Source organism: Carcharodon carcharias, chromosome 33, assembly GCF_017639515.1.
Source record: "Carcharodon carcharias isolate sCarCar2 chromosome 33, sCarCar2.pri, whole genome shotgun sequence".
Taxonomy (NCBI): Eukaryota; Metazoa; Chordata; class Chondrichthyes; order Lamniformes; family Lamnidae; genus Carcharodon; species Carcharodon carcharias.
In genome coordinates, this window is record NC_054499.1 from 10129059 (window position 1) to 10141912 (window position 12854).

General features: G+C 51.5%; 1 protein-coding gene across 3 annotated transcripts in view; it reads left to right on the forward strand.

The window, feature by feature from the left end:
• The window catches only part of LOC121272389 (arrestin red cell), a 141577-nt gene that overhangs the window by 86867 nt on the left and 41856 nt on the right, over nt 1-12854 (forward strand). For 2 of the 3 annotated variants that reach the window (XM_041179057.1, XM_041179056.1), the window contains exon 2: nt 2386-2416. In XM_041179057.1, coding sequence (XP_041034991.1) covers nt 2386-2416 — 31 coding nt within the window. Of the gene's footprint in view, nt 1-519; nt 644-2385; nt 2417-12854 lie in introns of all 3 variants that reach the window. The other variant, XM_041179059.1, reaches the window with a different exon arrangement.

The following is a 12854-nucleotide window of genomic DNA, read 5'->3' on the forward strand; positions in this document are numbered from 1 at the left end:
CATTCAATCATGGCTGATAAGTTTCTCAACCCCATTCTCCCACCTTCTCCCCGTAACCTTTGATCCCCCTTACCAATCAAGAACCTATCTATCTCGATCATAAATACACTCAATGACCTGGCCTCCACTGCCTTCTGTGGCAATGAATTCCATAGATTCACCACTCTCTGGCTAAAGAAGTTTCTCCTCATCTCTGTTCTAAAAAGTCTTCCCTTTACTCTGAGGCTGTGCCCTCGGGTCCTAGCCCCTCCTACTAATGGAAACATCTCCCCCCCGTCCACTCTATCCAGGCCTTTCAGTATTCTGTAAGTTTCAATCAGATCCCCCCTCATCCTTCTAAACTCCATCGAGTATAGAGAAACCCGAGGGGTGGCTTGATGGTGGTCTTCAAAATCCAGAATGCTCGATCGGGTAGACGGAACATTTCCTTTCGTGGTGGGGAGCAGAACCAGGGGCCTTCGGTATCAGGCGGCCGCTAGTAAATCCAGTCGGGGATTCAGGAGAGATTTCTTTATCCAGGCAGTGGTGAGGACGTGGGACCCGATCCCACAGGGAGCAGCCGAGTCGAATAGCGTTTCTCCATTTGAGGATGAAGCCGGATAAACACCCGAGGGACAAAGGAGTAGAAGGATATGCTGATGGGGTGAGATTGAAGAGGGAGGGGGTTGGGGGAGGGGGTGCGTGGGAGGAGGCTGGGGTGGAGTACAGCCACTGGTATGCACCAGGGATAAAAGCAAAACACTACGGATGCTGAAATCTGAAATAAAAACAGAAAACACCGGGAAAAAAGCAGCAGGTCTGACAGCATCGGTGGAGAGATAGACGGCGGGGACATAGATTCAAAATGAGTGGCAGAAGGTGTAGGGGGAACATTAGGAAGAGCTTTTTTACGCAGAGGGTATTGGATGTCTGGAATTCGCTGCTCAAGTTGGTGGTAGAGGCAGAAACTCTAAACTCTTTTAAAAAGTACCTGGATCTGCACCTCAAGTGCTGTAAGCTGCAGGGCTATGGGCCGGGTGCAGGACGGTGGGATTAGAAAGGGCACCTGGGTGTCCTGGGGCTGGCCATGGACAAGACGGGCCGAATGGCCTCCTTCTGTGCTGTAACTTTTCCACGGTGCTGTGAAGCTACGGTACGGCCTCGAAAACGTTAACTCTGTTTCTCTCGCTCTCTCTCCGCCGACGCAGTCAGACCTGCTTTGGGCTCTCCCGGTACTCCCTGCTTTCCTCGTGGGCATGTACCAAGTGGGGGTCAAACGGCAACCCCCCCCCCCACCCCCCCTCCGCCGACTCTCTGCCCAGGCGTCACCCGACGGTCAAGCCGCTCGGCCTGTCCGACAGGACCACGCCGCTCACTCTCCACCGGCGCTCCCTCGGCGTTAAAGCACCTGCTGTTGAATTATGGTGCATGACGTGCCTGTGGTTCACTTTGGCAGGTGGCTGTGTGTATACTAGAGGCTGTGAACTTGGCAGCAGCTTGTGAACAGCTCGTATATAATGCTAAGTGCTTTTAATAACAGAGAGCAGCAGGTAGCTGCCTACGAAGACGCCAATAAATTTTGCTCACTTTGCAGTGCCTCCTATTGATTTTTTTTTATTTATTTTTTTGGTCCTTGTGTCAATACCGTTACCATGTACCGAGTGGCACCTCGCTTTCAACAAATGGCCTTTCAGGCAGATGTTGTAATCGCTTCCCTCGAGAGGCAAGCCGTAAATGTTAGCTGTGGATCAGTGGGTAGCACGATTCCCCCCCACCGCCCCCCCCATTCCGGTCAGTGTCGGAGGAATCCCACAGCTGCCCTTGCGAAGGAGAGCAGGGACGGGGTGGGGGGGTGGGGTAAGCTCTCCCCGGTGCCCCCTGTCGCTGGATCAGATTAGTTGGTGGCTCAGCGCTGTCTGTGGACCCTTGGCTGTGGGGCAAATGGGCAGCTGCGATCCCCTCCCCGATAACATTGACTACTACCAAAGCACTCCATTGTAAGAGGGCTGGGGGTGGGTGGGAGGGGTGTTGGGGGGGAGGTGGTTATGGGGGGGGGGTGGGGTGGGGGTGGGGGTGCTAGAAATATGTGTACAAGAGAGCGCGAGAGCTATGTGGACCAAGGTGAGGCCTCAGTTTAACATTTCCGGATGACGGAGCCTCTGACAGTGCAGCACTCCGCTGGAAGTGCCGGCCTGAATTTATTTATTTACTTATTTTGTCTGCTCAAGTCTTGAACCCACAACCTTCTGACCCAGCGGTGAGAGTGTGACCATTGAGCCATTGCAGACATGGTGGGGGGAGGTGGAAACTGAGAAGTGATTCCACCCTTGCTCTGTAATGTTGCATTTTTGTGGTGGTGGGTAGACAGCGAACATTAATTCGTGTTCATTTTTCTTTCTGTTTCAGGGTGTTTAAAAAGTCGAGTCCAAATTGCAAGGTAAGAAGATTCTGTTTTGGTATTTTTGGGATGAGGGTGTCGCTGGCTAGGCCAGCATTTTTACTTCCCATCACTAATTGCCCCTCGAGAAGGTGATGGTGAGCTGCTGCCTTCTTGAACCGCTGCAGTCCCATGTGGTGTAGGGACACCCGCCGCGCTGTTAGGGAGGGAGTTCCAGGATTTTGACCCAGCGACGATGAAGGAACGGCCGATTATATTTCCAAGTCAGGATGCTGAGTGGCTCGGAGGGGAACTTGCAGGCGGTGGTGTTCCCCATCTGTCTGCTGCCCTTGTCCTTCTGGGTGGTAGTGGTCGCGGGTTTGGAAGGTGCTGTCGAAGGAGCCTTGGTGAGTTGCTGCTGTGAATCCTGTAGAAGATGCACACTGGCTGGCACGGTGCGGTGACGGTGGAGGGAGTGAATGTTTCACATGGTGGATGGGGCTGGACGGTGTCGAGCTTCTTGAGTGTTGTGGGAGCTGCGCTCATCCAGGCGGGTGGGGAATATTCCCGTCACACTCCTGACTTGTCGCTTGTAGATGGGGGGGTACAGGCTTTGGGGAGTCAGGAGGCAAGTTACTCGCTGCAGGATTCCCAGCCTCTGACCTGCTCTCGTTGCTATTGTAAAGTCAGCTCCAATTCCTTGGAACACAAGCAAAGGAGTTTTTATTTAGCACCTTTCAGTGCCTTGGGCCATCCCAAACGACTGTGCAGCCAACAAAGTACTTTTGAAATATGGTTAATGCTGTAATGTAGGAAACGCGGTAGCCAATATTTGCACAGCAGTAATAAAACACACGGCTGGATAATCTGTTCTGCTGTTGACTGGGGGATAAGTATTGGCCAGGAGGCCGGGGAGAACTCCCCTGCTCCTCTTTCAAAATAGCGGGAGCTTCGAATTCCATCTGAAGTGACAAGCAGAGGCTTAAAGTCTCAGCCGGAAGACGGCGTATGTGACAATGCAGCACTCCCTTTGGGATTGTCACCCCGGATTTCATCCCAAGTGGGTCTTGAGCCCATGTCATTCTGATGAGAGCCCTACCCCCACCACCCCACCCCCACCCCCAACCCCCTGAGCCAGTAGTTTATCTGATGCTGGTAGACATCGGGCGACGGTGGTGTAGTGGTATTGTTGCTGGACTAGTAATCCAGGGTAATGCTGTGGGGGCCTGGGTTCGAATCCCACCACGGTGGATGGAATTAAAAGTCTAACCACTGTCATTGTTGTAAAAACCCATCACTAATGCCCTTTAGGTCTGGCCTACATGTGACTCCAGTTGACCCTTAAGCGCTCTCTGAAATGGCCAAGCAAGCCACTCAGCTGTATCAAACCACTAAAAAAGGAATGAAACCAGATGGACTGCCTGGCATCAACCTAGGCACCAGAAACTCAACCCTGCAAAGGCTTCCTTACGAACGTTTAGTGTTAAAATTGGGAGAGCCGTCTCACAGACTAGTTAAGCAGCAGCCTGATACGGTTGTACTCATGGAATTGTACCTTACAGATGATGCCCTAGATACCACCATCACCGTCCAGAGATGGCGACAGTCGGGAGGGAGTTGTCCTTGGAGTCCTCAACATTGACTCCAGACCACGTGAAGTCTCGTGGCATCAGGTCAAACATGGGCAAGAAAACCTCCTGCTGATTACGACACAACCCCTCTCCTCTGCCCCCCCCCACCCCTCAGTTGATGAATCAGTGCTCCTCCACATTGAACACCACTCTTAGAGGAAGTATTGAGGGTGGCAAGGGTGTAGAGTGTACTCTGGGTGGGGAATTCAATATCCATCACCAAGAGTGGCTCGGTAGCACCACTATTGACCGAGCTGGCTGAGTCCTAAAGGACATAGCTGCTAGACTGGGTCTGTGGCAGGTGGTGTGGGAACCAACAAGAGGGAAAAACATACTTGACCTCATCCTCACCCACCTGCCTGCTGCAGATGCATCTGTCCATGACAGTATCGGTAGTAGTGACCATCGTACAGACGTTGTGGAGACGAAGTCCTGCCTTCACATTGAGGATACCCTCCATCGTGTTGTGTAGCACTACCTTTGTGCTAAATGGGATAGATTTCAAACAGATGTAACAACTCTAGACTAGATAACCATGAGGTGCTGTGGGCCATCAGCAGCAGCAGAATTGTACTCAACCACGATCCATAGCCTCATGGCCCAGCATATCCCCCACTCTACCATTACCATCAAGCCAGGGGATCAACCCTGGTTCAATGAAGAGTGCAGGAGGGCATGTCAGGAGCAGCACCAGGGATACCTAAAAATGAGGTGTCAACCTGATGAAGCTACAACACAAAACGACTTGTGTGTCTAACAGTATAAGCAGCAAGTGATAGACAGAGCTGAGCGATCCCACAACCAACGGATCAGATCCGAGCTCTGCAGTCCTGCCACATCCAGTCGTGAATGGTGGTGGACAATTAAACAACTCACTGGAGGAGGAGGCTCCACAAATATCCCCATTCTCCACATCAGTGCAAAAGATAAGGCTGAAGCATTTGCTACAATCTGCAGCCAGAAGTGCCGAGTGGATAATTCATCTCGGCCTCCTCCAGGGGTCCCCTGCATCACAGATGCCAGTCTTCAGCTAATTCGATTCTCCACGTGATATCGAGAAATAGCTGAAGGCACTGGATACTGCAAAAGCTATGGGCTCTGACAACAGTATTCTGGCAATATTACTGAAGATTTATGCTCCAGAACTTGCTGCGCCCCTAGCCAAGCTACTCCATCTACCCGGATATATGGAAAATTGCCCGGGTATGTCCTATACACAAAAAGCTCAGGACAAATCCACCCCGGCCAATTACCGCCCCATCAGTCTACTGTCAACCATCAGGAAAGTAATGGAAGGGGTCATCAACAGTGCTATCAAGTGGCACTTGCTCAGCAATAACCTGCTCATTGATGCTCAGTTTGGGTTCTGCCAGAGCCACTCAGCTCCTGACCTCGTTACAGCCTTGGTTCAAACATGGACAAAAGAGCTGAACTCCTGAGGTGAGGTGAGAGTGACTGCCCTTGACATCAAGGCAGCATTTGACCGAGTGTGGCATCAAGGAGCTACAGCAAAACTGGGGTCAATGGGAATCAGGGGGAAAACTCTCCGCTGGTTGGAGTCATACCTAGCCCAAAGGAAGGTGGTTGTGGTTGTTGGAGGTCAGTCATCTCCGTTCCGGGGCATCGTTGCAAGAGTTCCTCAGGGTAGTGTCCTCGGCCCAACCATCTTCAGCTGCCACAGTCAGACCGGCTGTAATGTTATTGAATGGTGGAGCAGGCTCGATGGGCTGAATGGCCTACTCCTGCTCCTAATCCTTTTGTGTTTGTATGTTGGCTGGTGTATTTCAGCTTTTTTCTCCCTTGATAGGGGAAGAAAAGTAAAGGAAGGTAGAGAATGATTGAGCAAAGGCTATTTCCCACTTGTTTTTGTTACTGCACATTAAGAAGCGTTGGTGAACTCTGCTCCTCGTACTGCAGCAATGGAAGCTGATAGCTAAAGGAGGTTGGCTGTGCAGAGATGTGATGGGGTGCGGAGAAAACAGAACAGCCCCTAATGTTTCAGACGCTGAAAGTAGCAGCTTCAGCCCTTCCCTTTGGAACAGGAGGAGGCCATTCAGCCCCTCGAGTGCGCTCCACCGTTTGCTAGATTGTGGCTGATCTGTAGCTTTAAATTCTTTTACCCACCTTCGCTCCCTGTCCCTTCGTGCCCTTACCCACCCGCAGATCCGCACTCGGAAGTCCCCAGTTGCCTCCGGGTCTTGGGGAAGGAGAGTTCCGGATTTCCATTCCCCTTGACGTGGAGTGCCTCCAGGGTCTACACTGCCAAAAGCCAGCAAATCTGTCGGTTTTTAAGGGGCCCCTGGAGGGAGGGGAGGGAGGCTCGAGGAGTAAATTCCAGCGCTTGGTGAGGGTGGGGGGGTGCCCAGGCAGATGAAGGCAGAGCCACCAAGGGGTGGGGCAATTAAAATCACTGGACGCGCAGAGACGTCAGAGAGTTATGGGGCTGGAGGAGATTACAGAGCTAGGGAAGAAGGTGAGGGCGTTGGGGGTGGGGGGGGGGTGTGGATGGGGCGGATTTGGAAACGAGGATGAGAATTATATATAAAAAAAAATCAAGATATTTCTGGACCGAGAGTCCAGTCAAGATTGGCAAACACTGCGCGCGAGGTGGTGGGTGGAGGGGGGGGGAATGAATGGATGAGATTTTAGTACCACGTCCCGAACCAGGGACAGTCAGCAGAGACCGACTTGTGGTCGCTCCTGCAACAGCAACTGTTTGTGTGTGTGTGCGTGTGTGTGCGTGTGTGTGCATGTGTGTGCATGTGCATGCGTGAATGTGCATGTGTGTGTGAGTGTGTGTGTCTGTGTGCATGCGTGAATGTGCATGTGTGTGTGTGTGTGTGTGTCTGTGTGTGCGCATGTGTGCATGCGTAAGTGTGTGTGTCTGTGCGTGCGTGTGCATGCGCGATTGTGTGTGTCTGTGTGTGTGCGTGTGTGCACGCGTGAGTGTGTGTCTGCGTGCGTGTGCATGCGTGAATGTGCATGTGTGTGTGAGTGTGTGTGTCTGTGTGTGCATGTGCATGCGTGAATGTGTGTGTCTGTGTGTGCGTGTGTGTGCATGCGTGAGTGTGTGTCTGTGCGTGCGTGTGCATGCGTGTGTGTGCATGCGTGTGTGTGCATGCGTGTGTGTGCGTGTGTGTGCGTGTGTGTGCATGCGTGAGTGTGTGCATGCGTGAGTGTGTGCATGCGTGAGTGTGTGCATGCGTGAGTGTGTGTGCGTGAGTGTGTGTGTGCGTGCGTGTGTGAGTGCGTGTGTGTGTGTGTATGCGTGAGTGTGTGTGCGTGCGTGAGTGCGTGCATGCGTGAGTGTGTCTGCGTGCGTGCGTGCATGTGTGAGCGTGCGTGCATGCGTGAGTGTGTGTGCGTGAGTGTGTGTGCGTGAGTGTGTGTGCGTGAGTGTGCGTGTGTGAGTGCGTGCGTGAGTGTGCGTGCGTGAGTGTGCGTGCGTGCGTGAGTGTGTGTGTGTGTGTGCATGCATGAGTGTGTGTGAGTGTGCGTGCGTGAGTGCGTGTGTGCATGCGTGAGTGTGTGTGTGCGTGAGTGCGTGCATGCGTGAGCATGCGTGCGTGCATGTGTGAGTGTGTGTGCGTGCGTGAGTGTGCGTGCGTGAGTGTGCGTGTGTGAGTGCGTGCGTGAGTGTGCGTGCGTGAGTGTGTGTGTGTGTGTGCGTGCATGCATGAGTGTGTGTGAGTGTGCGTGCGTGAGTGCGTGCGTGTGTGTGTGCGTGAGTGCGTGCATGCGTGCGTGTGTGTGCGTGCGTGCGTGCATGTGTGAGTGTGTGTGCGTGCGTGTGTGCGTGCGTGAGTGTGCGTGCATGCGTGAGTGTGCGTGAGTGTGTGTGCGTGAGTGCGTGCATGCGTGAGTGTGCGTGAGTGTGTGTGCGTGAGTGTGTGTGCGTGTGTGTGCGTGAGTGTGTGTGCGTGAGTGTGTGTGCGTGAGTGTGTGTGCGTGAGTGCGTGCGTGTGTGTGCGTGCATGCGTGTGTGTGCGTGCATGCGTGTGTGTGCGTGCGTGTGTGAGTGTGCGTGCGTGAGTGTGTGTGCATGCATGAGTGTGTGTGAGTGTGAGTGCGTGCGTGTGTGTGTGTGTGCATGCGTGAGTGTGTGTGTGTGCGAGTGCGTGCATGCGTGAGTGTGTGTGCGTGCGAGTGCGTGCATGCGTGAGTGTGTGTGCGTGCGTGCATGCATGTGTGAGTGTGCGTGCGTTCGTGCGTGTGTGTGCGTGTGTGTGCGTGCGTGTGTGAGTGTGCGTGCGTGAGTGAGTGTGTGTGCGTAGCCAACACGTAAAAACATTTTGCTGTGGGCTCGGCATGTGAAGCTCTCGCTGAATGAAAACAGCTGCCGGTGGCTGAAGGAAATGCTCCCAGCCACGACTCCTCTGGCTGCGATCTGTCTCGTTCCCCCCCCCGGAGACCGTGGCGCGTTTTGGTTATTACCGTGGGTTTTGGCAAGAGCCTTTCTTGGGATTTTCTTTATTTTTTTTGTATTATTTGAAGAGTACTCAGTAGCTGAGCCTTCCTTACTGCACGTTCCAGTCAGGAAAGTAAAAAACTACGCGGCCACCACACACCGCTAAATAGCGGCGTCGTCGGAGAGATTTTCTGAGCACACTGTTTATATCAGCGCGGTCGATGAGAGTGTTAATCAATTCGGCCAATTGGGTACGGTGATGCACTGAGTCGTTGTACTGGCAAGGGCATGTTTGTGATGATCGAATTGAGAGGGTCAATTGGTTTGAGGAATAAGTTGGAGGACGTGACGTGCGACCGACCTGGCTCTAGTTTTAATGCTACGTCAGGAAGCATTTCCCCCTCAAAAAGGGCAAGTGGGAACCTGGAACTTGAAGAGAGGCTTTTCCCCTCGCGCTCATCGGGACAATCACAGCAAGGCCAAACTTGGAACCGTCGCCACAATTTATACGACGGGAGAAAAGGGGCGCCTGATTGGTTTAGCAGTTCGGCTCCGATGGGCCGAGGTGTTGCCATGGAGAAAGCAACGGGGAACGATGAGCTCCCCGAGCCCCAAAAGAGAAACACAAGGCTTGGACATGTTCCTTATGTTTTCAGAGAGCGGGTTCCTGCGTATTTCTAGCAAATCGTGAGCCATGTCACGAGTTCGGCTGATTATCTCAAGTAGGTTGCTAGTGTAGCGGGAGGTGTGCCACAGGGATCAGTGCTGGGGCCTCAACTCTTTAGGATTCATATAAATGACTTGGATGAAGGGACCGAAGGGCTGGTGTCTATAAATCTGCTGATGGGCACAGAGATAGGAAGGAAAGTAAATTGTGAAGAGGCCATAAGGAGGCTGCAAAGGGACAGGGGAGCTGTTCAGTGAGTGGGCAAAGATCTGGCAAATGGAGTTTATCGTGGGCACGTGTGAAATTGTACATTTTGGCCGGAAGGATAAGAATATTCTCTAAAGGGTGAGAGATTGCAGAGCTCTGAGATTCGGAGGGATCTGGGTGTCCTAGAGCATGAATCACGAAAGGCCACTATGCAGATACGGCAGGTTATTAGGAAGGCTAAATAGAATCCTACCGTTTATTGTGAGGGGGATTGATTACAAAAGTAGGGAGGTTATGCTTCAGTTGTACAAGGTACTGGTGAGACCACATCTGGAGTACTGTGTACAGTCCTGGTCTACTTATTTAAGGAAGGATGTAAATGCGTTGGAAACAGTTCAGTGAAGGTTTACTAGACTAATACCAGGAATGGGCGTGTTGTCTTATGAGGAAGGGTTGGACAGGTTAGGCTTGTGTCCACTGGAGTTCAGAAGAGTGAAATCTTTAAGGTCCTCGCCCGTCTTGACAGGGTGGATGTGGAGAGAATGCTTCCTCTTTCGGGAGAATCTAGAACTAGGGGTCACTGTTTTAAAAATAAGGGGTCGCTGATTTAAGACAGAGATGAGGAGAAATTTTTTTCTCTGAGGTCAGTGAGCCTTTGGAACTCTCTTCCTCAAAAGGTGGTGGAAGCAGAGTCTTTGAATATTTTAAAGCAGAGGTGGATAGATTCTTGATTAGCAAGGGGGTGAAAGGTTATCAGGGGGGTGGGGGTAGGGAGGAATGTGGGCTTGAGGTTACAATCAGATCAGCCATGGTCTTATTGAATGGCAGAGTCGGCTCGAGGGGCCGAGTGGCCTACTCCTCCCAATTCTTATGTTTGCACTCAGGATTGCTCAACAAGTGCTATCCAATCGCAGGACCATAGCTAACAAACCTGGAGCTCTCTTCCCTTCCTTTTCTAGCCTTTTGGGAATAGGTGGCAGGATTAGCAGGTTGATTACCAACCTGTCGAACCGCACCCTGAGTGCTCCTTCCGTAGCCGGCAAGTGCCAGGGTGGGACTTGAACCAGCTCCTGGCTCAGGCAGGGGCACTTCTGCTGAGTCACAAGACCTCCTTGAAGATTCTTGCTGGGGACAGACACGAAGAGGTCTGGACCCAAGGCGGGTGGATGGGGTTAGGGTGCAGATCTGACACGACCTAAGTGGTTGACCGGGCGGGCTCGAGGGGCTGAATGGCCTCCTCCTGTACCCATGTGTGTAGTTTTAGGAGCTCAACCTTCTGGAGTACAGCATCGTGTTGGGAGCACAGATGGGCGGCAAGGGACAGTTCCGTGGACAGAGAGTCTCTGTGCTGTGATGCCAAATTGCCTCCAATTCATTCACCTTCATTGGGAAAAGGTTGAACTTTGGTCCAATGTAGATTTGAGCCGCGTCTGTCGGGTGAGGTGCTGATCCGAGGGTCCTGGTTAAACTCGTTTGCCCCTCTGGGGGTGGACGTAAAAGATCCCACTCCCACAACTCGAGGACAAGCAGCCTAGTTCTCTCCAGTGGTCCCGCCCAGTATTTATCCCTGACTTTAAAATGACCTGGCGATTCACGCATTTCTGTTCGCTGGAGCTTGCTGAGTGCAAATTGGCTGCTGCAGTTTCCAACCTTACAACACTGACCGTGCCTCAAAGGTTATCCCAACCCATGCCCAAGTGCTTTGAGATATCCTGAGGTCATGAAAGGTGCTATGCAAATGCAAGAGCTTGTCTTTCTTATAATATGTGTGCAGCGAAGACCCACAAACAGGAATGAGATGTTGTGAGGGAGGGTTGTTGATCCAGAAAATGCAATAACCCCTGGCTACTGGCAGAGTGGCACCTGCATAGTTGGGCAAGATCCCAGTTTAATGTCTCATCTGAAGGTTGGCACTCCCTCGGTACTGCACTGCATTTCAGCCTACGTTATGTGCTCAGCTTGCATACAAAAATACTCTTGGATGTGCACTTGAGGTGCCAACAGAGCTACGGACCAAGAGCTAGAAGGTGGGACTGGATAGCTTTTTTTGGCTGGCACAGACAAGGTGGGATGAATGGCCTCCTTCCTGTGCTGTAAATCTTGCTGCATTTCTTTCCCATTAGGCAGTGTACAGACCCGTACTCAACCAGCCCACTCTTACAAAACCCAAAACAAATTCTCCGCTGTTAGATGTGGATTCTGCAGTTGGACAGCACCCACTGAGCAATCCTAAATGCGCTGATCATAGTGGCGTTGTCACTGACTGGTACTCCAGAGACCCAAAGTAATGCTCTGGGGACGCAGGTTCGAATCCCACCATGGCAGATGGTGAAATTTGAATTCAATAAAAATCTGGAATTAAAGTCCAACAACTGTGAAACCATTGTCGATTGTCGTAAAAACCCATCTGGTTCACAAATGTCCTTCGGGGAAGGAAATCTGCTGTCCTTACCCGATCTGTCTAACATGCAACTCCAGACCCACAGCAATGTGGTTGACTTTTAACTGCCCTCTGATGGGCAATAAATGCTGGCCTAGCCAGCGACGCCCACATCCCATGAACTGATTACAAAAACAGATAGTCAGTCAAGCTCATAACATAGCTCATTTACATTTGCTATAAACGACAAACATTCATACGCAGGGACCTGTTCTCTGCAAAGAAAAGGAATATGTTTAAGCCTTGCACCTTTTTTGAATTATCTGGGAGCTTGGGGAGCTTATGGATCCCCGTTGCTTTCTCCATGGCAACGCCTCAACCAATCAGCACCTTTTTTCTCCTCTAGTATAAATTGTTGTGATTGTTTGATTGAAACTTGGCATTCTTGTATTTGTCCTGTGGACAAATGCAAGAATGGCAAATTTCAAACGATCACAACAATTTATACTCCACGACTCCAGCATATCTTGCTGTGTTCGTTTGAAATTTGCCATTCTTGCATTTGTCCTGATGTGTGCATGATGAAAAGCTTCGACAACACGCGCCTCTTTCCAGCAATATTCAAAGTCTGTCTTATGAGCAGCTGAATTAGGAGCAGGCGGAGGCCATTCGGCCCCTCGAACCTGCTCCGCCATTTTGTAAGATTAGGGCTGGGCTGATCTGATTGTGGCCTCCGCTCCACATTCCGCTTACCCCCGATAACCCTTGAAAAAGAGAAATTTTGCATGTGTTTTCCCTAATTTCCAACATGCTCTCAGCCTAGAGAAAAATAAAAGCAACACAGTCACCTCAGAGAGAAGATAGACGTCAGAAACCTTCTATCGAGTCAAAGCAAAGATGAGATTTGTGCTCTGGTTGAAATTGGAAGGCAGGGAGAGGAAGACATGTGCTCCAGTCATGACCAGTATAGCCTCTTCATAGAAGATGTATCTAACCCCGTGCTGTACCTGTCCTGGGAGTGTTTGTTGGGGACAGTGTAGAGGGAGATTTACTCTGTATCTAACCCCGTGCTGTACCTGTCCTGGGAGTGTTTGACGGGGCAGTGTAGAGGGAGCTTTACTCTGTATCTAACCCCGTGCTGTACCTGTCCTGGGAGTGTTTGTTGGGGACAGTGTAGAGGGAGATTTACTCTGTATCTAACCCCG